This window comes from Eleginops maclovinus, chromosome 15, assembly GCF_036324505.1.
Source record: "Eleginops maclovinus isolate JMC-PN-2008 ecotype Puerto Natales chromosome 15, JC_Emac_rtc_rv5, whole genome shotgun sequence".
Taxonomy (NCBI): domain Eukaryota; kingdom Metazoa; phylum Chordata; class Actinopteri; order Perciformes; family Eleginopidae; genus Eleginops; species Eleginops maclovinus.
The window spans coordinates 6,421,932-6,448,442 of record NC_086363.1 but is presented as its reverse complement, the minus strand read 5'-3'; the positions used below and the strand labels follow the sequence as shown (position 1 = coordinate 6,448,442).

At 39.4% G+C, this 26,511-nt stretch overlaps 1 protein-coding gene across 3 annotated transcripts in view; it reads right to left on the bottom strand.

Moving 5' to 3' along the window:
* enpp1 (ectonucleotide pyrophosphatase/phosphodiesterase 1) overlaps window positions 1-26,511 on the bottom strand; it is a 28,056-nt gene extending 1,545 nt beyond the window's left edge. Inside the window, exons 1-22 of one of the 3 annotated variants that reach the window (XM_063901855.1) lie at window positions 26,198-26,508; window positions 21,325-21,397; window positions 15,514-15,571; window positions 14,059-14,156; window positions 13,901-13,980; window positions 12,776-12,895; window positions 11,558-11,667; window positions 11,401-11,466; window positions 11,241-11,313; window positions 10,420-10,528; window positions 9,389-9,520; window positions 9,242-9,273; window positions 8,982-9,109; window positions 7,388-7,457; window positions 5,509-5,596; window positions 4,197-4,384; window positions 4,045-4,084; window positions 3,802-3,962; window positions 2,550-2,685; window positions 1,740-1,814; window positions 332-464; window positions 110-254 (exon numbers count right to left, since the gene is read on the bottom strand). In XM_063901855.1, coding sequence (XP_063757925.1) covers window positions 110-254; window positions 332-464; window positions 1,740-1,814; window positions 2,550-2,685; window positions 3,802-3,962; window positions 4,045-4,084; window positions 4,197-4,384; window positions 5,509-5,596; window positions 7,388-7,457; window positions 8,982-9,109; window positions 9,242-9,273; window positions 9,389-9,520; window positions 10,420-10,528; window positions 11,241-11,313; window positions 11,401-11,466; window positions 11,558-11,667; window positions 12,776-12,895; window positions 13,901-13,980; window positions 14,059-14,156; window positions 15,514-15,571; window positions 21,325-21,397; window positions 26,198-26,332 — 2,250 coding nt within the window. In that variant the 5' untranslated portion in view covers window positions 26,333-26,508. Of the gene's footprint in view, window positions 1-109; window positions 255-331; window positions 465-1,739; window positions 1,815-2,549; window positions 2,686-3,801; window positions 3,963-4,044; window positions 4,085-4,196; window positions 4,385-5,508; window positions 5,597-7,387; window positions 7,458-8,981; window positions 9,110-9,241; window positions 9,274-9,315; window positions 9,521-10,419; window positions 10,529-11,240; window positions 11,314-11,400; window positions 11,467-11,557; window positions 11,668-12,775; window positions 12,896-13,900; window positions 13,981-14,058; window positions 14,157-15,513; window positions 15,572-21,324; window positions 21,398-26,197 lie in introns of all 3 variants that reach the window. The other 2 variants (XM_063901854.1, XM_063901852.1) reach the window with 2 other exon arrangements.

The window sequence follows — 26,511 nt, the reverse complement described above, 5'->3', positions numbered from 1 at the left end:
GAGAAAAGAGGTGTTTGATCATTTTGTTTCCACTGTAGACCCTCTCAGTATGTTTCCAAAGAGGTGAGGTGTAAAAAGGAGTAGGAGAGGTGTGAGCGGTGTCACTCACAGCACAGCTCTCCGTGTGGTCAGGTCTGTGGGGCAGGATGAAAGACTTGACACGTAGAGGACCCTTGCAGCCACCAGGGCTGAAGGTCGAGTTCCTGCAGCTCGTCAGGATCACAAAGAAGTGTGTCGGGACGGGAGCCTCATTCCTGAAGAGACACGAGATCACATGGTTTAAGAAACTGATGCACCACTCTATAGAAAGCTTGTTTTAATTAATCCTCACCCTGAGATTGCTTTGAGTGGATCAACGTTTCCGTCATAGTCTGCATCAAATATCGGCCCACTCATAACGTTGACTCCGTTCAGCTGTTGTGAATACTTTCGAAGCAGAACCTCATGTATGTGGGTCCACACACCTGCAATAAGGGAAAAGACACACCAAAACCTTTTTAAATGTAAATGATTTTAAAAGAAAGTGAAAAATGGGGCACCAATCATATATATTTACACGTGGCTTGCCTTGTCCCTCTTACAACCAACTAAAGACATTGTCCTCAACTTGCCGCTCTATTCAAACTATATGCTGCTTCTAATAAACATATCCAGAAACACGTGAGTGGTCTGACTGAACTTCATTAGTAAAATCTTAAATCATAACCTCTAAAGTTCACAAATGAATAAGATTGTGTTTGTTAACCATATACAACACGTTCAACAGGATAAAGCATGGTGAGTTTTTTTATTTCTACTTCAGCTTTAAGTGAATTAACTCACCATTTGACTGTGTACAGTATATACAGCAATGTGCCAGCAGGGAGCAGCATCTGCTAGCTGATTAACATAAAAGCCTCTAGCATGCACAAACTAAAGACCAGGGATGGGGTTTTCCTTCCAATGGGACCTTAGTGAGCCAGAGTTTCCATTATAGTGTGGGTGGCCCCAGTGGAAACAGACCAGAGCCGAGATTTTAATTGTATTAAATCACCCAACAAAATGAAACAAGTTTCAACCCATCAGTGCTTCACATATTTTACAGGGAGTTTTGTAATGTGGAAATGTGAAGGCAGGCAAAGACTTACTGTCAGGCAGAATTAAGCAACAACAATCAAGACACTGTTATTTCTTGTATCATTTACAAGACTGACTGTGTAGTCATGTTTTCTGTCTTTAAAGAGCACAATATGTTGAATTAGACCACCTCAAAAGTGAAACTTATTGTGAGATAAACTGTGGGTCTGCAGTAGTAAGGCAGGAGGATTAACTCTGGAAAATCTTACCAAACCTTTAATTGTGCTTTACAGAAAGAGCTTCACATAATGAAAGCACAGTAGTCCTGTATAATCACAGCGGTTAGATCTTTGTACTCCTGTTATGTGTATTTAAGAACCCAAAGTATAGCCCGTTTTGAGAAAAATATAGAGACAATATTGAGCAATTAAAATGGCTTCTGAGAACAGACAAACCACAATACCTGCTCTCAGAGAACTGGAGTGTTTAACACAGAGAACAGAGCGTGATATGAGGACTTGTTGCGATCCAGTGTCTCTTCAGTTCACTGCTTAATTAAATTGTTCAGCTCTCATTCAGCTCAATAGCTCTCACTCAGTGTGCAAATGAACCCTTTCTGACATTCTGAAATTACATGCAGCTAGCAAACCGGGAGTCGATACATGTTTTAAGGACTGACTCACCTTTAAATGCAGGGAACATTGGTGCCATGTTGCTCGTGATCAGAGAGTCTGTCTCTGTTCCGTTGGTATCCAGATCTATAGAGAAAATGAGAAGTGAGGAGAAATGAACGTGTTTGCAAATTGGGTTTGGGTTTAAAACATGTGTGATGTGTATCCTGTTTAAAGAAGGAGGTAAGATTGTGTAAAGTCTAAACTTATGGAAGCAACCAACTTTTGTTTGCATTACTGATAATTCTGCCCTTATTGTTTTGGATTATCTTTTTCATCTACAAAAAAAATGGTAACAATTAAGTTCAAGACATTTTTTAAAAGCAAATATGCAAAATCTCTCTGTTGTAAATCTATGTAGTAAATATGCCAAATGCATGGAGCAAACATTTGGCTGCTTTAAAAAAAATGGCGTGAACTTAATTGTTAAAATAAATGCTTAAAATATGCAACATACATAAACCTATTGTTGCGGCTGTAACGTCACCAAAGCCTGGCACCACTTTTGACTCGAGTCATGGGGAAAATAATATGTCCAATTTGAGTGAGTACAACTTTCGCACAGCTGTTTGGGAGATTTCACTTCTCTCTTTCAGTCTGTCTCTCCTTTTGTACGTCTACCTGAAACCTGGATTTGATTAAAATACACTGAATCTCCAGGGTTTCAGTAAGAGGGGGATGGGAGTCTTTTCATTGTTTCAAACCAAAAGCCTGGGTGCATTTTTACATGAGAAGGTTCCTCTGACACATGCCTTGAATTCAACACCTAGCTGGGGACGCCGTGTTCATGACCCCCTAAACCACACACACACACACACTCACTGGGGGGATGCAGCAGGCCGAAGGACAGAGTGGGGTTGTTTCTGTAGCGCGAACACAGCTGGCTGACGGCCGGTGGGATTCGTATGTCAGCACGAACACAGTCCTCGAACTCCAGGCTCAGGGGTCGGACTGTGGTCTGGGAGAGGAGCAGTCAGTGTGATTCTGAGTGTTGTGTAAGATCATTGTCTGTGACTCTGCCCCGCCCGTTTTAGTGTGTCAGCGAGGGCATTGCACAGTTTTTGCAGAGTTTTTGGTCGGATTTAACAAACACTAAGCCACAAATGCTAGCATGGCTTAAATGGGTCAACAAACAAGCATATCAATCAGAAACAGGTTTTTAGTTATTTATGTGAAGAAACATAAATATTGAAATAAAAAGTACAATGCAAATCATTTTGAATTAAGAGATGAACCGTTTTGGCAAAAAAAGGTAGCATTGTACACAAATGTAATAGATATACAGAGGAATGTGCACGCTTCACTAAAATTCATAAAAAAGGAGCAAGACTTTCTCACATAATGTACATTAATGTGAAACACGGTGTCTGTAGAGGGGATAAGAGTCTGTGTCTGTGTGGAGTTTCTGGACCTTGTTGATGAATCAATGGTAAATTAATCAATATCCAGTGACAAATGAATATTTACATACAAATGCAGCTCTTTTCTTTGAAATACAATCCTACTTCCTATATATAATGTAAGTACCGGTTTTTATAGCTATTTACAGGACATGTGTGTTTAAATATAAGCTTCATATGGAGTTGCTGACTTTGACAAGCTGTGGAATTGGAAGTGTTCTGTAGGTGGATTATAATAGTGTATCTTATAACAAATCCTTTAAAGAAAACCTAAACCTTTTACATTATTCTCCGGGGCAACATGAACAGAGGATACAGTACAACCATATTCAGCTTGTACTGTATTTGGATAACGGCTGGATGAAAACAAACCCTCACCAGCTCCATCATTGAGACAGAATAGTACAACAGTGTAAACTCTCCCGGGAATGCATCACTCTGCCTGAAGTCATGATTTACACTAAACCTCAACCACATAATGAGAAAGACAAGAAGAGTTTGAGCCAACATGAGCACATAAGATGAGTAACAGCTGCTTGGAGAAGGGATTCAAGATACTAAACAATCTCTTACGATCTCTTACTGTGCCCTATCCACAGCGGAAAAACAGCCGGGCCAACTCAACTGCACGGGCTATGTTTGGAGATGAAAGACGGCTCCGAACAGCGACTCACCAGAGGGTTGAGGGTGTAGGACACCCATAGGGGCATGAGGCGGTCTTTGCTGTATCCGCTGAGGTAGCTGGACTGGTGGAGGACACAAAAGCTGGCGTCTAATTGGATGACACTGGGGACGCCAAAGGGATGGTGGAGGCGGCGTAAGCTGGCTTTATCACCTAAAAGCCAAGATGTATACAAGTTGCGTCATGTTTCCCTTCAAGAGCATAACAATGCAAAGGAAAATAAAATGATACTCACTGGAACTAATTGCCATGAGATTTCTGTTAAACTCCTTCTCCTAAAAATAAAGTCTTGTTAGTATGCTTGTGTTTATTAAATCAAGACAATTACCAAGAGAACAAGGCTAACTTCCTAGCACCTTATATATTTACTCTATTGTTATCACGTACCGCCACCTTGTTCTGGGATGCACAGGAGCACTGGAGGTCATCAGTGGGGACGGGGTCACTGGCCTCACAGGGGGTGTCATCATGTGAGAGCTGCGCTGGGTGCACCGGCTGGTAGACGGGATGCTTCAGAAGGTGGTTCAGGCTGCCGTGGGTCCCGTTGTTTGGAGAGGGACGAATATCGAGGAGATCTGGAGGAGGAAGAGAGAAACACTGTAGCTCTGTATCACTGGAGGTAACCCAGCAGGGTCAGACGGGTACTGCTATAAAAAAAATACATGTTTTCTAACAACTGTTATTTTATTAATTCAGCTAATATTACTGACAGGTAAACACATCTTATACAATGAGGTCACATACAGAAGGACACCCCTACGATGTAACATAAGGGGTAACACATTTTAAACCACTGTATTTATTTATGTATACCCCTTTAGATAAAAACTAGAGTGCCGATGAGCATGAGTATGCAATAGCAGAAAGATAAGAATGCTAACGTATAAACAAAACATTTATGATTATTATCCAAACGAATACTCATAAGAATCATTTTCAAATCCACACACATTGCTTCAACCGTAACTTGGAAGTAAAGAGGTGAATACTAAACATTTACTGTCTGTTAAATATATCTGTGATTGGATAAATGATGTGGATTTTTTGTAAACGGATCTTTTTGACCCAAAGTACCATAGTTCCTATACTACAGTAGAGAGCAGACATAGTTTTGCCATTGCATTTCTTTTTTTTAAAGAATTTGGGCAACCAGTGCCTTTAATATAGTGCAGTTCAGAAACGGGGAGACAGAGGGGAAGACGCACGGCAAAGGGACTCAAGTCGGATTCTGGGTCCGCTGCTCTACCCGCTGAGCTATACAACGGCCTTCCCAATGCATTTCTGTTTTAAACATCTAAGTGTCTTTTTCACACACAGGTGCAGTTTATCTGTTCCTCTTTCTCTGAAATGTAGTAGAGGTGCACCTGTTTCCTCTGGTTTCCTCTCTGAACTGTGTCTTACTGTGTTACTGCATCTTCTACAATGGACCTGCTGGGCAGAGTAAACTAAGAGAAATGGAAGCTACAGGAGCAAGGTTTCTGCACTTCCAACAAGTTAAATATAATACCTCTTAAAAAAGAAGAATGGAAATAAAGACCCTTTTTTCTACGGTTATTTCAACATGCCCTCAAAATGTCACGTTTACCCAACTTTAGTCAAGAAATTCAATGAGCCTGAAATGAAAAGTAGTCTTTCAAAAACAAAATCATAAAGTAATGCTAAAGCTGCAGTACAAGAGAGCTGAACACACTACACTTACCACACATAAGGTTATACACCTCAATGTTTTCAAAGGGGGGCACAACAGTGTGTTCTTTGAATCCTGGACCGTAGCCAATGAAGATTGCCTGGATAAAGTAGATACACATTAATATAATGGCATCAAGCATTTATTTGTGGTTACAGATGAGAGTAGAGAGGGATCTAAGTAAACAAAATCCTTTGTGCAATGGGAAGCTTGACTTAAGCACTCTTAGTAAATAAGTCAAACGTTATGTAAATATTTGAAATGGACTGAGGCTGTAAAAGGACCTTACACAACCTTAAACATTAATGTTAGGGATTTAAATTCTGGGTAAGACATTGTTTTGTGTCGACCTTATTCTCCGCTACATCAGCAGACATTTGTGGAATATGTGACTTTTCACAAATCACTGATCTCTTTTAGACAAGTCAGCAGCTTTATAAGCTAATGTTTTACTTCAGGTCATAGTCCAGCTGAAACCACGTCCGGAAACACACACAGATGTGATGTAGTGACTAGCATGGGCGAGGGCAGCCACAAAAACATTTCATAATTAAATACGAGGCACAGAATGTGTAGGTGGGGAGCCACTTTTCACAACATGGTGTCGTTCCGTTTCCAAGTTTGAGAGTTTTAGAGCTCAGTACTGTTGCGTTTGATACGCAGAAATGAAACATCACATACAGAGCTGTAACCTCCATTTAGACCCAAATATTCAGGGCTTCGTTTGGTTTTAACAGCAGCTAATTGAGTTTTAAAGCATCCAGAAAATGTTTGCGCTGCATCCTCTTGTACAGCATGAGATATTTTAGGTAGACATATTATTTTGAAAGCTTTTGTAATTTATTAAATAATAATAATAATAATAGTAATAATAATAATAATAATAATAATAGTAATAATAATAATAATAATAATAATAGTAATAATAATAATAATAATAATTATGACAATAGTAATAATAATAATAATAATAATTATGACAATAGTAATAATAGTAATAATAATAATAATTATGATAATAATAATAATAATAATTATGACAATAGTAATAATAATAATAATAATAATTATGACAATAGTAATAATAGTAATAATAGTAATAATAATAATAATAATGATAATAATAATAATGATAATAATAGTAATAATAATAATAATAATAATAATAATAATAATAATGATAATAATGATAATAATAATAATGATAATAATAAAAATAATAATAATAATAATAGTAATAATAATAATAATAGTAATAATAATAATGATAATAATAATAATTATGATAATAATAATAATAATTATGATAATAATAATAATAATAATGATAATAATATTAATAATGATAATAATGATAGTAATAATGATAATGATAATAATAATAATTATGATAATAATAATAATAATAATAGTAATAATAATAATAATTATGATAATAATAATAATAATAATAATAATAATAATAATAATAATAATAATGATGATAATATCTATTTATAGAGCGCTTTGAAAAGGTACTCACGACACTTCACAGATAGATAAATAAAAAAATAAATGTTAAATCTTTTTTTTTAAGATAAATTATAAAAATTACACACCCACATTTATAAATTAATTACAAATTAAAATCAGTTCTGAAGAAAGTTTTGATTAGACATTTAATGAAGAAAGATATTTGTTTTCTCTAATCTAAATCAAAAGTAAGCAGAAACTAATTGTTGAGAAAATTATGATATTTCAGGTTTTTCCCGTAAGCTTTCAGCAGTCATCAAATCCCTGAATTGTTCATCTGATTGTGTCCATGAGTTACCACACTTCCTGTTTAAAAGAAACCTAAACAGGATACCATGTTAAAGATTTATCTAGTGTTAACATATTTCCTTCCTCTGACCTGCATGTTGGTGAAAAGGTTATCTGAGCCGTGGAATCCACCGCTGCAGTACTTCATCTCCTTGCGATTGCTGTCAAGACACAAATAACCACAATGAGGGGAATAAAGTGTGGAAGTCATGCTAAAACACCTCAATGTGTGTTTTCATGTAACATTCAATCTCAAATCCAGGGTCAGGCAAGTTTACAGCAAGTCGATATCATTAAGAGCGATTTACAGCCCACTGCGACTTCATTAAAGCTCAAATTCTCCAGCCTGAAGCAATTTTCTGTGATTACATGGTTGCTTTTCTTCAAAGAAGTACAGTTTCTCTCCAGCATATCAAGCCTTATTCATTATAAATGACTGCTAACACAGATTACTTTAAGTTTTTCAACTTCTGTGTGGCCAAAAGCAACATTTTTATTTATCACCAGACATCCACTTTGGTTTTACCTAACTATAACTCACACACAGTGAGACGGGTCACACCAATCACCGAAACATCTCTAGTATCTTCCGCTGCATCTTAATTATTCTCTATCCGAAAGGCTATTACAACTGTCATCACCGGAAAACATGTGGCACTCTGGCACATGAGGTCAACATTTGAGAATATTTGAGTCTGTAATCAAACGAAAGGAAGACATTTCAGGTTATAATTTGTTTTCTAACTTTGTGATTATCATCATATTTCAAGATCAAATGTGCAGTGCAGAACGCTGCTCCAATTCTCCAATCAATGCAAATCATTGAACACAAAATAATCACTTGTTTCAAATAAACAATGGCGTTTCACTTTACTTTATTTCAATGAATGTACCTCACTTTAATGCATAAGGACGTTTTGCAACAGTTTGAGAAATCCCAAAAGTGGGTCATTTTGATTTACTCTTTCCATGCAGCAATCCTTTTTTTTTTTGGGTGCGTTTACTGTTTAAATTACAAGCTGGATCAGTTTAACGATTTAAGGTTGAGCTCTTTTGGCTATTTTTTTGCCAGCAGTGTGAAGTTTGCGGTTATGCAGTTGTATAAAAGTAATGAAGGCAAACTGTCTGCATCCAACAAAATAATCTAAGACTAAATAGATCGTTTTGAGAGTAGGTGAAAATACATGTTTTGTTTGGAGAGATTTGTGTTGCTCTTTCATTTAAAACTTGGACAATATTAACGCTTTTTTTCCCCTCTCCCTTTTATAAATGGCCTCCTGCCAGGCGTTTGATCACACACTCAGGTTGCATGACACATTGTTGAGATTTTGCGACCAGATGTTCTTTCTCTGTTTAGGTTTAAATGGATCTCAACGTGCTAATTGTGGGAAATTTAAGTCATGATATAACACGTTTTTACGTCAAAGATCATAAGGCTCAAGATTAAATATTGAAGCTTGAACTAAGTGTTAAAAAACTATGGAGTTTGACTGACAGAGTGGTCATAAGTTACTGATTAAATGCTAATGTAATGTTGGGTTTATCCACGCCTTTACGATGTTTGCTCCTCAACACTACTGGTTGAATAAGTTGTCTTTTTTCAAGCATCTTACTCTCATTCTGGACACAGTTTAATGACCTCTAACAGGGAGAGCATAAAGACAGTGGCATGATGGGAGACTTACAGCGCAGCCTGCCACCCCTGCTTCATATAGAGGTGTCCTCTCTCGATGCGTTGGTTGTTGGCAAAGTGCATCCTCTTGGGGAGGTTCTCTTTGAGGAACGGCCTCATTGGCTGGTCAGCGGTCCTGCACTTCAGAACAGACAGAGGAGAGTCAACATGCAGCGCAGGGAGAATGGGGTTGTTTGACGTGAAACCAAGCAAGCAGATAATCTTTCATTCTTCTTATCAACACAAAAGTCCCATTTGGAATTCTTGGCATACCGATAGGTTCTTCATCAGGCCCTCATAGTCGACTGAGGAGAGAAACACAGGACAAGCTCAACAACGCTACGTACAAACAAAGTGACACTGAGTGATGCTGCACGACTGGGAACAAGGGGAAGTAGGGTGTTACAGGCAGGTCCTCACAGGAAAAGAAAGTCTCTGGGAGGCGAGTGGGTCTGATCCGAGCAGCAGGGCCTTGGATGACAGAAAATGTATCTGCATTGTCTTGGTAGTTCGACACAAAGGCTGCCTTTTCACACATAGCCTCCTCCATTCCTGAAAGAAGAGGGCAATATCAATCTGTCCTCAGTTACTGTTTATTAAATGTGAAGATGTGTGTTTGAGTTTGTAAGAACTTGATGAATGTGGATATGATTGCATGAAATTTGTCAAATATGTGAACCATTAGAAAAAAAATCCACCTCTGTGTGTTTTTGTAAAACATTGAAATGTTCTTCTCCTGTATGGGCACAGAGGTTGATAGTGTTTGAAATGCACTTTATTGGTAATTTACACGGTTTAAAAGCCCTTTAAATTCAGAACACATTGAAAGATTTATGTTTGTGTGACATGTGAACAACAATCAATCTTTTTTTACTGGTCCTTGATGGCCTCCTGCAGAATAACCACTAGCTCAGCTGAGAGGAAGATCTCCTCTTTGAAACAATGTCTTTGATCAGGATAGCTGGGCAGCCACACTGACTCCCACACATTGATCTTTAATATACGTAATTACAAGACCTAACATATGTTCTCCAGATGTAAAGGAACATTCCTGCCATAAAACATACTGCTGAGAGTTTTTCCCAGTTTTCTCCCAGATTACAGACTAGTTTTTCTTCAGATTTCTTCCTAAAATGGAGCTGGATTTTTAGTGCCTTGACCAAGTCACACATTAACAGATGGCATTAAGCCTCTAAAGTCCCGCTCAGTTGCACAAAGGCCCTAAAATTATGTTACAGTTACAGATTAAGGAAGGATGCACCAAGTTTATCTCTAAGCAAACGCTTACAGATAAACTTACCAGATGAAAGACAAAAAAAAGACAACCAAAAAAAGGACGAAAACGCTCCACTTCCTCTGAGTTGTCTTAAACGCAGAATCACATTGTACGGTTTATGTAAAATGACACAGTGCTGTACCACAGTCATGCGCTGGCTGTGTAGTTATCTCACCGTGGTCTGATAGGATTATAATGTTGGCACAGTGGTGCAGGTTTTTCTGTGTCAGGCCATCCATCAGCAGGCCCACAATCCTGTCAACATTTTTCAAAGCCTGAACAACCTAGAGAGAAAGACGCATGAAAAGCTTCAGTTAATGTTTCACTGTAACACAAAACAATGGTCAGGAAACATGTGAATCCACCTTGTACTGTAAACACTTCAAGAACCACTTGATTCAGCAAAGAACTGATTAACAAATATAATGGATGGAAATGGTGACGTCGGCATGGTTTATAACATGGACTTTACTAAACGCAGTTTGGTTAATCATCTCTAATGGAACATTTGCTCCATGTTTTTTCCACTGACAAGGTTACATTTTAGATAATAATCATAATTCTTAACCCAATATTTAACATATGATTCAATAGGATCTGATTGATTGTCTGCTCAAAAAGCTATTTTAAGGCAAGTTTCTGATTCCTTTTAGACTAATCAATAATTTGTTGCTGCGAAAATACTTTAACAAGCATTTTTTCAGAGGTTTTAACCAATGTCGTGGTCTTCTTCAGTTGGTGGAGATTTTCCACCATCCTTCCCTCACATGTGCAACAAGACCATCACATGAGGTTTCACATGTATTGAATGTCACCTTTTCGACGTCAGCAAAGCACACAGAGCTTGTTTGTGTCCCTTTTTGCAAGATTTAGGAGAGTTTTGTTATCAAGAACATAGTTCCTCATGATTCGCGCTGGTTTTGTCCTGTCTGTTCTTCTTTGAGGTAATCAACAACCAGCTCATATTTTAAGGTTTCTTTTTAGTGACATACTAACCTCGCTGCTCCCTGGTCCATATCGATGTCCAGACGAGTCAGGCTCATCCAGGTACAAACTGTAGAAGTCAGGCCTGAGATCATGAAGGCAACAGGTAAGTCTGTTGTTCTGTGGGACCCACAACGTTGTGTTTTTAATGATGCAAAATAGCATTTAATACCTTTCCTCCTCAGGCAAACTGAGCCATTCAAAAAGTGTTGACACCCTCTGCTCGAATGCAATGCTCCTGTGAAGAACAATAATGTAAAGAGTCATTTATACACCCCATAATATAACATTAATGTCATGAATTCAAAAGAATATGATGTAATTCTTACTTATCATAAGACTTGAACAAGTTTGGATAGGTGCCATTTATTTTTACATCTGAGCCAGGCCAGAAGAAGGTTCCTGCTTTTAATTTATGATGCATGGCAGTGATCCAGACCTGAGGTAGGGGAAGGGAGGCAAGGGGAGTTGTTGGGAGGACGAGGAAATGAAATAAGAAAAAAGTAAAGAGGAAAGGAGACGAATAAAGTATAAAAAAGAAGAAAAGAAAGTACATAAAAAGAGGAGAGAGAAATTAGGAGAGAAGGAAGGAGATAAAAAAAAACACAGGAGAGAAGGAAATTAAAAAAGGTGGAGGAGTTGAAAGAAGGGAGAGCAGGACATGAAATAGGAGGAGATGAGAAGAAGAAATGTAGAGATATAAAAAAGATGAAGAAGAATTAGAAGAGAGGAAATGAGAATGGAAGGGAAAGGCAGAAGGAGAGCAGAGAAGATAAAAGGACAGAAAAATGATTACATTTGGAGAGAAGATGAGATTAAAGAAAGGAAATGAGAAGAGATGGAGGGATGAAGAGGAAGGAGAGGAAAGGAGACGAGAGATAAGGACAGGAGACAAAATGAGTGTCATCTAGGTACATTTTGACCGTGTTAGACCCCAACAGTACGTCATTCATTAATATCACAGCAGCAGGGTTTAGTCTATTAGGATGAAAGTGTTATCCCTCACAGCCCAGACGACTGATGGACATCTAATTGCAGGTTCTTCATGTTAAAAATCAATACCTCTTAAACCAGTGTGCTGGTAGAAATGTGTTAGTAAGTTATGCAGCAGGCTTGTAAGCATCTTTTGGCAGATGCACTAAGATGAATTGGCCCATTACAATATGATTTGTTCCAGGAGTCATCGTTAATTTATTTCTCCTTCCCTCCTGGAAAGTGATATAGCTGCTGCATGGTGAATTTTCACGAGGAGCCGCCTGTCACACTGTCAAGGAATGAGATTTACGAGACCTGCCATTTCAATAGGAACCACAGACAAGCACAACTCACATCCTTAAATAAGCAGTCATTTAGGTCGAGGAGAATACGTAATTATATCAAGAAGCTCATGACAGGGGCTGGATCCTTTTCTGGCTTTCCCAAAAGTTAGGGTGTGTTCACTTTCACATGTTACAAAACAATAGTGCCTGGGTGTGTGAAGGATGTTACAAAAGATCAGAGCTGTCCTGCCCTGTCCTAAAATATCATTGTTGCTTAGATTCACTTACTGGCTCTCCTTGGTACCATTTTGGGTTGAATTTCTCGTCAGTGCCCAAGCTGAAGGAAGCATTTAGGTTCACATCGTACATCTTGTTGTCCACTAACCCATGGGACTCGGGGTAAAGACCCTGCAGGTAGAAACATACAGACAGAGTGAGCTGTTTAGATAATGTGTAATAATCATTTCATTACGTTTTATGTTTTTTCTTTCTAACTTTTATTTACTGGTCACCAAAGCAGTTTATTTTAATCACAGGGTCTGTAAATAAAAGGGGTGAATGCCCCCCCGGCTCTTCTGTTGCTCCTCTCCACAAGCACGTAAGCCATTAAGCCTCCCTGGTAACTCTATACTTCTGTGAAGAAACACTGGCTCTCATATTACAAGAAGAAGACCCACATTTCAGTTAAACTGTGGAGCACCAACAGCAGGGATAACAAAGTAAGTTAGGACATTCGTTTCGATGCATTTTTTCAGCGGGAACACTTGTTTGTTTTTTTAGGTTAAATGTGTATCTACTATTGATTTCCAAATTGTTCCCTGATCCTTCACAAATAAACAATGTTCACTCTGGATCTCTTATCTATGAGTTGTTAGTTTGAATACCAAACTTCTCTAAACTTCTTAGATGGTTTTGTTGAAATAACGGTTCAAAATCAAGGATATAACATTCATAACATTTTCTAAATCAGCAGCACCATATACACTACAAGCTTTCAATCTAATGTAGAATATATAAATATATAAGTTAAAAAGAGACATTTTTCTAAAAAATAAATAACTCTCTTTGTTAAACATGCTTCTGTTTAGAAAAGACACGGAATAATCTACATAAAGGTACATATAGGTACCTATTAAAGTACAATTTTAAGGCCCTTGTGATTAACTTGAGTATTTTTATCCTATGAAATGTATATTTTGACGCTTATATCTTTGTGCTTTTACTTAGAGTATGACATGTAGGGCTCTGACTTGTATCAGCATATTTCTACACTGTAGTATTCTTTTTTCCAAATACAAGATCTAAATACTTCATCCACCACTTGTTTTAATTCAGTACTTTAATGAATTCTTCTTCCACCACTGCAAAAACAAGCTGTCCAATAAATCAGCCTGCTGACCAGGATGGACTCACAGTCACAATGCTGTAGTGGTTGGGGAAGGTCTTTGTGGGATAAACAGGCCTCATGTAGAGAGGTGTTGTCCCGCTGTTTCCTGCAGCACAGAAGGATTCAGTCACACAATGCAGAGTAAACCATGAAACGCTGTGCGGTCAACACGATGGTGACTTACGTAACTTGCTAATGACAGGAAGGTGGCTGCCGTGATCTTTCAGGTACTCAGCCCTGAACCCGTCCAAGGACACCAGGATGAGAGGAGGCCTTGAGAAACTGCGTGGAAAGACAGAGAGGAAGTGAGATTGCTAAGCGGGTTTATGAAGGGCAAATTGAATAATTACTCAGCAGGAGACAAGGAAATCTTTTGGCAGCAGCGGTGCAGCAGTACTGCTGTACAGTAGGTCTGTGTGGAGCGAATACAATGAAGCTTTTGAGCAAGAGGAGAAAAAAAGAGAAAGATCCAAGACCAAACCACAGGGCAGGAAGAGAAAGGTGACCCAACAGATGATACATTAACGACTAAGCGACTTCTGTTGGTGTGTGTACTACTTTGTTCCTTGATGCTGGAAAAACAGCATTTATTGTATTTTTGGAAAATAAAGTTTAAAGTAAAGTAAAGTTTAGTTAAAGGGGCCTTTCTATGCTGCATTGGTTTTCCTGTAGTTGGTTATACAGGCTTTTGTGCATGTTAATGGTCTACAAGGGCTAAAATCTCTCCAGCAAAAAAGAAAAGGAATTATCAATAGCATTTATGAATAAATGTTGTAATAAAAAAAAGTAAATAAATAGTTGGAACAAAAAAACCCACAAAAGATTACATTTAAAAACAATTTAAAAAAGAAGTATTATTATAAACTTAAGCAATGGAATTTAAATATTAATTGAAAATGATGATTTCATTGTTTTCAGTTTTAATCAGGAAATTGGCTATGCCTTTTTCCATTTTCTTTTCCATAACCAATGACTATTTGTTTCCTTGCAATCAGCACTTTCCAGAAGCACTTCCTCCTACTGTGTAAAGTCGAAACCCGCTCATTAAAACAAAAGTGTGGTTTGCCAACAGAAACAGACATACAGACAACATTCATTTGTTTAAAGAAATTTCCAAAACGAAAATAGCTTCATTTGGAGACACAGTTTTGTCTGTCTGGGGTTACTCCCTTTCCAAAGTAGAAACACACTCACGTGACCACACAGTCATGCATGCACACTAACCCCACTCATCAACACACGCCTGATTACTCAAAGGCATTAGTTCCTATAGAGACAGATACCTTTTCCGCAAATTCAGCACAATGATAAAAACCAAGAATCGTGTGTTTGGGTTATTAACACACGCACACAAAGAACTGCAACTGACGGAGACTGAAAAGCCTGTCTATTTTTCTGCGGCAACAGTTAATTTTTCACTTCAGAACTGCCAACAGAGAACAATAAACTCCCTTCAGGAAAACTGTTGGAGTTACAGCTGAGAAACGTCATTCTCAGCACCAAAACATGCAGAAAGATATTGTAGAGAGGAGAGGAAGAGCCGCTGTTACTCAAACTAGGCCATCTGAGATTTGAGCTTTTGTTTTTAAATCCACGTCAGTTCTCTCATTACAGCAGCAGAACAAGAGTTTAGTATTACCCAGGGGGACACTTTGGCTCTTGGATTTCCACATCTCCTGCCTGCAGCCAGAGCTCACCTTCAGATGGAAAAAAGGAATGATGTCAGTAAATAAACACATGTTTTAAGATGCATACATTAAATAATGTCCTACACACAGTAAAACAAAAATACTTATTACAAGAACAGATACCGTTAATAAGAATAATGAACTACTGAACAAAAACTGTGCTAAGAAACCCTTTTTTAAGCACCTGGAAAGTAGTTGGACATCTTCAATATATATGTATACCATTAAATATTCATGACAATATAACATCACTTGTAAAGGATCCATAATATGTGCTTCTGCATTAACTCCACATGCCAAGAAGAATAATAGTGACGTGTGCAGGTCAAAACAAAATCAGAATAAGTGTGTTGTTCCTCTTTAAAGAAAGATAACTTCCTTATTTCCTTCGTTCAGCCACAGACTCATCCACCTCGGCACAGCACTAAGCACCTGGGAAAGTCCTTGGTGCCTGGCTGCACAAAAAGGGGTTAACCATGTGACTCAATGAATAATAACCCGGACTGCACATAAAGCTGCACTTTTGCACAATAACTTGCACTTCCTTTCTGTTTAACAAAATGGACTCCAAATGTATATATGCTGACATCATTTATTTTACTTTCTACTCTAACAGTTTGTTTTAAAACCGTTTTCTGTATATCATTTTAATATTTTTACTTTGTATTTCATATCGTTGTTTGAATCTGTTCTGCTTTTTTTCGTATCTCTATCTGTTGCTGCATAAACGCTTGAATTTCCCCACGGCGATTAATAAACGTAAATCTTATCTTATTTCAGTCAGACAAATCACGTGTTTTATTAATATGTTTATTAGAAACAGTATATAGTTTGAGTTTGGCGTCTAGGCTCGGGCCTCATCACTCAACATATTAACAGAACATTGAATGATGATTAGATAACTATCCCACGAGCCTACAGGAGGAAGCTGGGGTGGTGGTGGTTGGGCGAGCATCGCCAACGTGAACGCAGCAGAAGCAGCGAGGTGAACACATTAGCAGCGTGGAAACAGCAGTAGTAGCAGCAGCTGCATTAGCGAGGCAGAGGTTGGCGGATCCAACACTTTAAATAGAGCGCCAGATTAGGAGACTATCTTTGGTCGGTTGCAAGTGTGACGAGGGGCATTATGTGCGAATGTATCATTGGTTGACTGCCTGAACTAGCTCGCAGGCTTTGCCCCATTTCTTTTTAGTTCTCAATAATTTAATCAGTTTCGTTTTCATCTCATCTTCATCCACCATGGTGTGGGTGTGGTACAAGTCAGAGCCCTACATGTCAGTTGATAGATAAAAAGCAACTGAAGCACAGAGGGGGAAAACCACAACTGTGACAAATACTGTGCACAGCATCTCCTTTTGAAATAAAAATATGGCAAGAGATCCTGTCTACGTGAAGCATCCCGTCAGTCAACAAAAGAAGCTAATTGAGAAAATGGCTTTTAGGATCTTTGATGTCAAATTAAATTGGATTAAGAAACAATGTGAGTAACATTCACATATTCATGAGATGACCAAAAGGCGGAAAGAATCGTAATGCTTCCTGTTCTTCTTTAAGTCTGTCCAAAGTTTTTTGGAGCCAGCAGAGAGCACGACTTTGCGAACCACATGAAAATGTTGCGTAAAAGCTTTGATGAGAACATCACAGACTCCCTGAACAAAGCAAACACTCCATCATCGCATTTTCGAATCAGATATTGTGCTGGACAGGGAATGTTTTCATACGATAGAAAACATCTGGACTCTGTTCTCATGGAAACAAAACAGAGAGAAAATCTATTTCCGACAGAGATGTGATCATTCAACTCCTGACCAAATCAAATAACCAATGCTCATGATACAATAGATATCTCAGCCATAGACTGACTGAATCTGAGAGAATTCATGCAACCACAAAATGTACATGTTTAAAACCCTGCATTAATTAAAAGTTCACACTTCGGGGACAAACGACACAAAGTGATCCACACTATAGTGCATATTTACACATCAAGCAAACATAGCAACGTATTTGGAGTTTGTTTCTAACCATATGACAAATAGAAATCCAATGTACTCTTCAATAACCTCTTCATCAACTCGGAAGGGAAATATTTATTCTCTGTATGGACCTCAAAATGAGAGATCTGCATCACCAAAGAAGACTGAAGAAGTTTAAAGGAAAACTTTACAAGTTTAATATTGGTATAGATAAAAATCTCTCTCTTGGGTGTCTCAACATGTGTTCATCCATTTCAATGGGATTAAGCATCCGTCATATAAAACCACACCTGACCATTAGCTAGTGTAAGTAGCTAGCGGATCAATACAATAGCAAGAGGTGGGCGTTTGGATTTTAACCGGCAAAGACGTTGTTTAAAGCACTAAAGGATGTGGTTGAGGTCTAAATTATATCCATCCATCCATCTTCTCCCGTTTTTTCCGTCAGGGTCGCGGAGATAACAGCTCCAGCAGAGAGCCCCAAACTTTCCTTTCCCTGGCCACATCAACCAGCTCTGACTGGGGGATTCCAAGACGCTTCCAGGCCAGCGAAGAGATATAATCCCTCCACCTGGTCCTAGGTCTACCCCTCGGCCTCTTCCCAGCTGGACGTGCCTGGAACACCTCCCTAGGGAGGCGCCCAGGTGGCATCCTCACTAGGTGCCCGAACCACCTCAACTGGCTCCTTTCAACGCGAAGGAGCAGCGGTTCTACTCCGAGTCCCTCCCGGATGACTGAACTTCTCACCTTATCCCTAAGGGAGATGCCAGCCACCCTGCGGAGAAATCCCATTTCGGCCGCTTGTATCCGCGATCTCGTTCTTTCGGTCATGACCCATCCTTCATGACCATAGGTGAGGGTAGGAACGAAGATGGCCCGGTAGACTAGAGAGCTTTGCCTTCTGGCTCAGCTCTCTTTTCGTCACAACGGTGCAGTAAAGCGACTGCAGTACCGTTCCCGCTGCTCCGATTCTCCGGCCCATCTCACGCTCCATTGTTCCCTCACTCGAGAACAAGACCCCGAGATACTTGAACTCCTTCACTTGGGGTAAGGCTTCATTCCCTACGTGGAGTGGACAGTCCATCGGTTTCCTGCTGAGAACCATGGCCTCAGATTCGGAGGTGCTGATGCTCATCCCAACCGCTTCACGCTCGGCCGCGAACCGATCCAGTGAGTGCTGAAGGTCACAGACCGATGAAGCCATTAGGACCACATCATCTGCAAAAAGCAGTGGTGCAATCCTTAGCCCAACGAACTGCAGACCCCCTCACCCACGACTACGCCTAGAAATCCTGTCCATGAATATCACAAACAGGATTGGTGACAAAGCGCAGCCGTGGCGGAGGCCAACCCTCACCGGAAATCGGTCCGACGTGCTAACGAGGACCCGGACACAGCTCTCGCTTTGAGAGTACAGAGATTGGATGGCCCTGAGTAGAGAGCCCCTCACCCCATACTCCCGCAGCACCTCCCACAGTATCTCCCTGGGAACCCGGTGATACGCCTTCTCCAAATCCACAAAGCACATGTAGACCGGATGAGCGTACTCCCAGGCCCCCTCCAGGATCCTTGCGAGAGTGAAAAGCTGGTCCATCGTTCCACGACCAGGACGAAAACCGCATTGTTCCTCTTCAATCTGAGGTTCGACAATCGGCCGGACCCTCCTTCCTTCCTTCCTTTCTAAATTATATATTTACCTAAATTCTCTTTATAATCAAACAACTTTGATGAGGTAGATGTGGGTTGTGTACAGCTACAGTTAAGTCTACAGCTAGGTAAACAACATGTGATGACTCTAGAGGAAAATCCTGAGCCTTAGGTAAGGACAAAATAAGAGTCACATACAGTACATACAAGGCCAGAAAGAGTGTGTCTCATTTTGGTTTCGCAATAAAATGTGATTTAAGTAATGTAAATCCTCAAGTATATTTGTCAAGCCCTTGTAAAACAAACCTAGGACAAATGCAATATATCCTCTATTGTTTGCTCCAGAGCGTTTGGAAACAATCTAACTTGCTGAAGGCCATTCCCACAGACAAGGAGACATTAAGCAGTAACAACTGTTGGCCAACTTATTCACCTTTCAGGCAACTGTCCTCCCGAAACAATCTGTCAAGTGTGCTGCTGCTGACTGGACACATGACAAAGGAGTCTTAGCATGTCGGTGAGAAAGCCCCTCCTCACCGCCTCTCGAGGCCAGCACTGTGGTTTGGCCCGAAAACGTGGATGCTCTGTCACAGAAGACAAGTTGCTGCGGTCTGTAATCTACGGGAAAACCCAGCTCCCAGCACTTCATAGAACATCCCGTTAAATTCTGAGAAGAAGTGGAGTCCTGGGTTATTTTTATTTCTTTCAATCTGTTTCCAAAGGCCTTAGCCAAGCAGAGTTACGGAGGTTGTAAAGGATCCAACAAAGCTGCATGTATGTAAAAATAAAAGAGTCAAGTGAGTGTGGAGATTTATTCTTCCCATATGGCTTTCATGTAAGCTGGGTGGGAAATATAAGTTAAAAGAAAATGCCACAGCAGAAAGAGCACCCCGCCCAGGGCTTGGGACAGTTACCCACAGTCACCACGGCTGCCCTGAAATGGAAGAGGAGTGTTTTGGCACGGTGGTTTTCTACAAAGAGCATACTGACGCCTCTGCCTACGTCTAACCAGAGGGAATCTATAGCTGCAGAAAACATGCCAACCTCGAGTGCACATTCCTGTCTCACTTAAATGTGTGTTTACGACGTGTTTTGAAACAGCAGGCAAAAAGCTTGGATCCCACCACCCTGACAGAAACATATCCTGTGAACAAATCATGCATTCTCAGGAGTTAGCTACCTTTCACCTCTCTGTCTCTGGCTAGTGAGTAACCTGAGCCTCATTCAACGCTGCTCTAAATACTCCCAGGTTAGTTTCTGAGGGACCAACAGATAGCAGGCTCTACATTAGGTACACACAGTTGTTGACGAGGAGTGGTATGTGTTTTCACTAGCCTTAATGGGAGAAGTGCTCCAAAATATAACCTGACACTTGACGTTATTTCTGTCTGTTTGCCTCTCATGTTGCAGCCAACGTATGTTCATTCGCTCTCTGCGTTGTAGAGCCCATGGTTCAGAGTAAGCTCATTCACAAAATACAATACAACATCAGGGATATTTACATGTGAGAGAAAGTATAGCAGATCTGAGATTTTGGTCTGAAATTGTAGAGCATTTTTTGCATTCGCATTGGTTCAACTGTGTGTTTCCCATTTCCTGGAAAAAGAACACAAATTTTTCCAATTAAAAGCCATTTGTGTAGCTTTTAGGTTTTAGGTGGTCCCCTAATCAGAACCAGTTGTATTTCGCTTTGTTTGTAATTCAGGAAATTCTTTCTCTGTCTGTGGCAGATTGTGCAACCACAACAACAGACTTTTAAGTCAACAGATCTGAGGATAACTGAGGATTAGGCACACCAAAATGCGACATAATACTGGTCAAAATGCCTTTAAAATAATACAGGAGGCATCACATTCAGTGACTTAATGTTATCTAATTTCCATTTAAAAAAGGTGCAATGTCTTTTGTATTTGTTTTAAAATAAAGAAAGGCTCTCTTTATGATTAGTATTTATAACCAAAGCATGTTTGGTCTAAATGTAGTGAATGCATTTCCTAACTTGTAAGCACATTTGCTCAACCCTTGCATGTTTTTTGAAACCTCAATGGCTTCAGTTCCTCAACTTAGATTCTGCTGAAACCACATTCAAAAACATGCCAGTGTTTAACTCTAGATGGAGAAACGGTTATCATCGCCTACCTTTGGCATCACTGCTCTTCCTCAGAGACAACGCCACCGCCAGGATGACCACCAGTAAGCACAGCGCCAGAACCTTAATTACAGAGAACAAATGTCAGCATGTTTTGTTGACCATTCTTGAGATTACAGTTCATAAATCACATGAAAACAAACATGGCGGAGGATATTTATATTGACCTCCTCCTGGTTTTGGTGAGTGGAAGGTAAAAGAGGTAAAACACCACACAGTCAAACAGTCCGTATAGTGATCAACAATGTTCTTCACATAATTTGCTATTTTTACAGCGAGGACTGACCACCATTTTACCTGGTGCCTGTTAAAATTAAACTCAATGCAAATGAAAACAACACATGATATTTTGAATAATACTGTGGCTAGAATTGCCCTGGTTAAAAGCCTAGGTCTCGTAGACACGCTTTAGTGTCAGCTGCATGCCTTGTGACCATTATATAAACACACTTTAACCAATTTCTGGCCCCTTGGGGAAAGCCATAAATCAGCCACTGTGAGGAATCATAAACAAAAACAGAAAGTGATTTGTTGTCCACACGAGCAGTGTTGGCTCTACAAATGGGAATGTTGCTTGTTGGGTCCACCACTATTGCACAGGCTGCTGTGAAATGTGTATACTGACATTAGTTTTCTCTAGAGGATGACTCCTGCTGTGTCTCCCTCTCGTGACACAATAAGCCAGACAATTTGGTCTTCACGCTAAATGTATAAACAACTATTGAACAGCTTGCCATCGGATTTAAGTGAGATATTAATGTTTCCCTGTGCTAGATTTTGATCTTCATTGGATTTATTTTTTCCTCAAAATCAATCATCAAGTCTAATATTTGATTTTTGACAAAATACCAAAAAACTAATGTGATTCTAATCATTGTTTTGTTGCTTTTTAGAAGGCTGTAATACGCAAATGCTAGCATGCTAAGCATCCACATGTTAGCATTGGCATTGTGAGCAACTTAGCCTGCTGACGTTAGCATTTAGCTCAAAGCACCACTGAAGCTGTAAACTTTTAGTCTTATCATTAGTTTATTTGTCCATTCTTTGATTCATTTATAGCTGTATTAGTTTTTCTTTGAGGGTCTTCAATCTTTATACAACATGGGTTAAAGGTCTTGCAGTGCCGAGGGAAGGTATGGCTGTTATTTATTTATTTAACCCTGCCCAGTGTAACTCAATAACCTCCGCCCTCCCTCATACACCATCTCCAACTGTCCAAATGTTGGTCTTGGCCGTCTGTAATTGAAAAGTCAAAAGGAGGGAGAAGGCAAAGCTGCTTTTTTATCAGCCGCTCGGATCATATCTGCCCAGGGTTGGAAACTCACTGGGGGAGAGGGGTTTTTAATTAGAGGGGCGTTTCAAAGCAGTGTAAACCTGTTTATTAAGATGGTACATTTAGATGGTTGATATACACCAGTCTTATCAACGCTGCTTATTTTGGAGCCCTTGCAACTCCCCCGACAGGCCTGTAGTCGTAGTTGTTTAATTAATTAAAAGCAAGTTTTTAACAGAAGTATCGTGCCTGTTTTAAACATCCTGTACTGAAACTCAGTGCATTACACGAGTTAGCTTGTGTAGTGATATCTTAAAATGAAAAATATGTCAATACAATAGATTAACAACATGTACTTGGTTTGAGTCTGTATCCCTTTAACCATCTTGTGACCCTTCAGATTTATCTAGGGGCCAGAGTTGGGTTCGGAGCTACTGCTTGAACATTAGATGTTGCTGCATCATGTGACATTGCCGTTCTCTTATTTGACTTTTCACAAAGCTATGAAGTTACCAGGCAAACAAATAAACTATTGCATTAATCTTTTTCTGCTGCAATAATCCTTCTTTCTCACAGGGGTAATAACATTTAAATCTTATCTTAAGTTAAGTGTATTTACAGTAATAAAGTGCATTTTTCCTTATCTTATCACCTGTTTCAAAATAGATCTGTTTACACTTGAAAAGGCTGTAAAATGTGAAGGGTGGGGAATATAAATCACAGTTTTTCCAAAGCAGACAAACTTTATCTGTTCTGTTTTTCAACAAATACATAAAATAAAGCTAAATATAAATCATAAATGGAAGAGAAGTTCAATTGTAAGAGGATGTTTTACATTTAAATCCAATATGTGTACTTGTGAGACAAATAAAAACCTAAATCAACACTATATAATATATTTTCATGCTGCACTCATGCCCTTTTATTAAATCATTCTAAAAGCTGTAGTGGTGCGCAGTAAAAGCAGGATTGTGGGAATCATCACCCACGAGTAATCCATTTCGTGTGATTAACAAACTCAAGAATTCCTAGACGGGTATGAAAATATGCTACCATGTCTGGGTATGTGCACTTATTTTTCTCCAGCTATAGGTGAACGGAGAGGGCGAAAGAGAGGATTAGACTTTGGGAAAGACGTGGTCTCTGTGGGCTGTAAAAGTAAACAGTCTGTCTGGTGGAAACAAACTTGGCTGACACAGAAACACTCAAATACCCTCACTTGACACAGAAAAGGACCTGAAAATCTTTAGGGAGTCATAATGAAAGTGCACCAGCACAAACAAGTCCAAATGAGGACAAAAGTATAACAAATGCCACTATAAGTCTGAAAACTTTAGTCCAAGATGTAGCAATCATCCTGTTAAAAGACCTTAAATGACACTCCAGAGTAACAATATCACAATTACCTACAGCTGTACAGAGGCGCATGTATGACAGGACGGAGTATTATTGTCTAGACTTAACCACATGTGTATTCAGTTAAACCAGGCAGACTGCAGTTAAAAAAAACTAGTGCTTGTGGGTTTAGCTGCTTTGCTAGTAAAACGCTTGAAAGGTGTGTTTACTGTCATATGATTATTGACTGTACAGGTTATATTTCAGTGATGAGGTAGATTATAAAGCAGCATACAGCAATACACTTAAAATATGACCTTTTATATTACATACCTGCAAACTCAGAAGGGCTGAAAAAGGTCACAAACTAAACTGTTGTAGGGGGGTCTGGGGGCATTCCCCCCCCAGCCAAATTTTGCTATTTTAACATGTAAATTAAGCATTCTGGTGTACTCCCCGGGCGCTGCACGATAGCTGCCCACTGCTCCTAGTACTAGGATGGGTTAAATGCAGAGGACTAATTTCACTGTGTGTGCTCTGCTGTGTGCATGCATGTGACAAATAAAGAGGGTTTCATCCTCCGATTCTATCTACTCCCATAAGAAAATAAAGGGAAAAGACAACATTTTCTTATGGTAACAATGGCACATTTATTGACCCATAAACTGGTCAGTTAAAAACATTTTGAATGTGAAAAGCATTCAGGACAGGTCAACAGTAAATCCCATTGGCCAAATTTGGCAACATATCAACATAATATTATTTTCATTTTTTCATCCTTTTGGCCTGGACAAGCCTTTCAAGGGCCCGTTTTCGCTGCTTGGCAATGTGCCTCTTTCGGGCCACACTATCGTTCTCCACCACCTCTGCCCTATTACTAGCAGCACTGGTAGATGGCTGGCAGCCAACCTCAACCCTCCTTTCTCTGATAACAAGCTGATTTTCCTGTCGTTGGGCTTTGTCCCTAGTTCCAGAAAAAAATGCCTTTAGGGTAAAATAATAACATGCATTAATATTATTAATGCATGTTATTATTTTAGACTAAAAGCATTTTTTTCCAGTCCAAAGCTACATAAAAGGCAGTAACATAAAGTGACTTTTTCTCTGCAATTCCTTCAATTATGGTTTAGTCTTCAAGTAAATCCCCAAATGTATTCCAGATTTAGTTTCTCTGTATAGTTTATGTGGTTTGTCTCAATGCCTTAAGGAGCTGTGGACAAAATAGGCTGCTGTTGTTTCTGAGGCTTTCCTCTGTGACAGGAATACAATTTTGGGTAAGACAAACAAAATAGCCAGACTAATGTCCAAGCAGATTCCCTTCCTGGCTAGAAGATAAATAAAGGTGGTATAGTATTGGTCTTGGATGATATAAAATGGAATATTTGGGGGGTTTGAACTGATGCTTGCACAAAAAGCTGCTTGAGGCTAAAGCCTTGTGCTCTAAAATATAGAACGCCATTTTTCATTGTCGTGACCTTTTATAAACTAAACAATAAAGCAATTAATAAATAAGTTAACAATTCAAATAGTTAATTAACATTTCGAATATCTGAAAAAGTTCCTTGCATTGCGATCTCTGACTAAAATGATTTCCTCTTTTGGATCACAGTCAGACCTGTGGACTTTAACGTCTGGTTCTGCTAAATAGCCAACTGATTGCACCTGCAGGGATTTTCCTGGCCACTGTCTTTTTGCACTGGAGTGTAAACATTTGGTTTGCACATTGCACTGGCAGCACTGACAGTCTTTCATGTTTGACAGCTGTGGGTTAATGACACAGAGTAAACAATGCGAATATAGACCTGGCGTCTGTGTGTTTTAATTTCCTCACAATTATTGACTGAACCTTATGATAAAGTCAGATACAGTCACATCAGTTGCAACTGACTTTGATTATCAATGAATCTGCTCCTTACATTAACCATTCATTGAGCAATCCCTATGAAATGTCAAAAATATATGGAAAAGCTTCCAATCAAGACCAGTGAGGTGTTCAAATGTCTTATTTTGTCTGACCAAAAGTCCAAAACCCAAAGTATGCAGTTTAGAATCGAATATCCCAACAAAAGCAGCAAATCCTCAGCTGGAAAGAAAAATGCTTGGCACTTTGGTTTATCAATCCAGCTTTACGGTTACTATGAACACAATTCTATTTTGTAGATACATTTTTGTGACCTAAATTGTAGGTGTAGAGTAAGAGAAGAGTTAGTCAGATATGGTGGTAGGCAGGTAGGAATGAACTATTTTTAACATACCCCAGTAATAACTTTACAGTGGTAATTCCTCTTCTTTCCCCGTTCATTGTGGCTCCCTTGACTCTCCAGCTCTGGTGCCCCAAACAAAGATGCAGCCTGCTCGGCGGAGAGGTCCTCTCCTTTGGTTACCTCCATGCTGCTGAGAGCTGCAAACTCCTGCCAGTGATTTCCAGCAGCAGAGACGGCAGTGTGGCGGGCAGAGCTTCACCCTGGTGGAGGTAATGCTGCTGTGTAGGATATGACCCCTCTTTCCTCAAGTGGAGCACCGCCTTGTTTCTTGACGTCTTCCAAGTTAACAAAGCAACATGTGATTG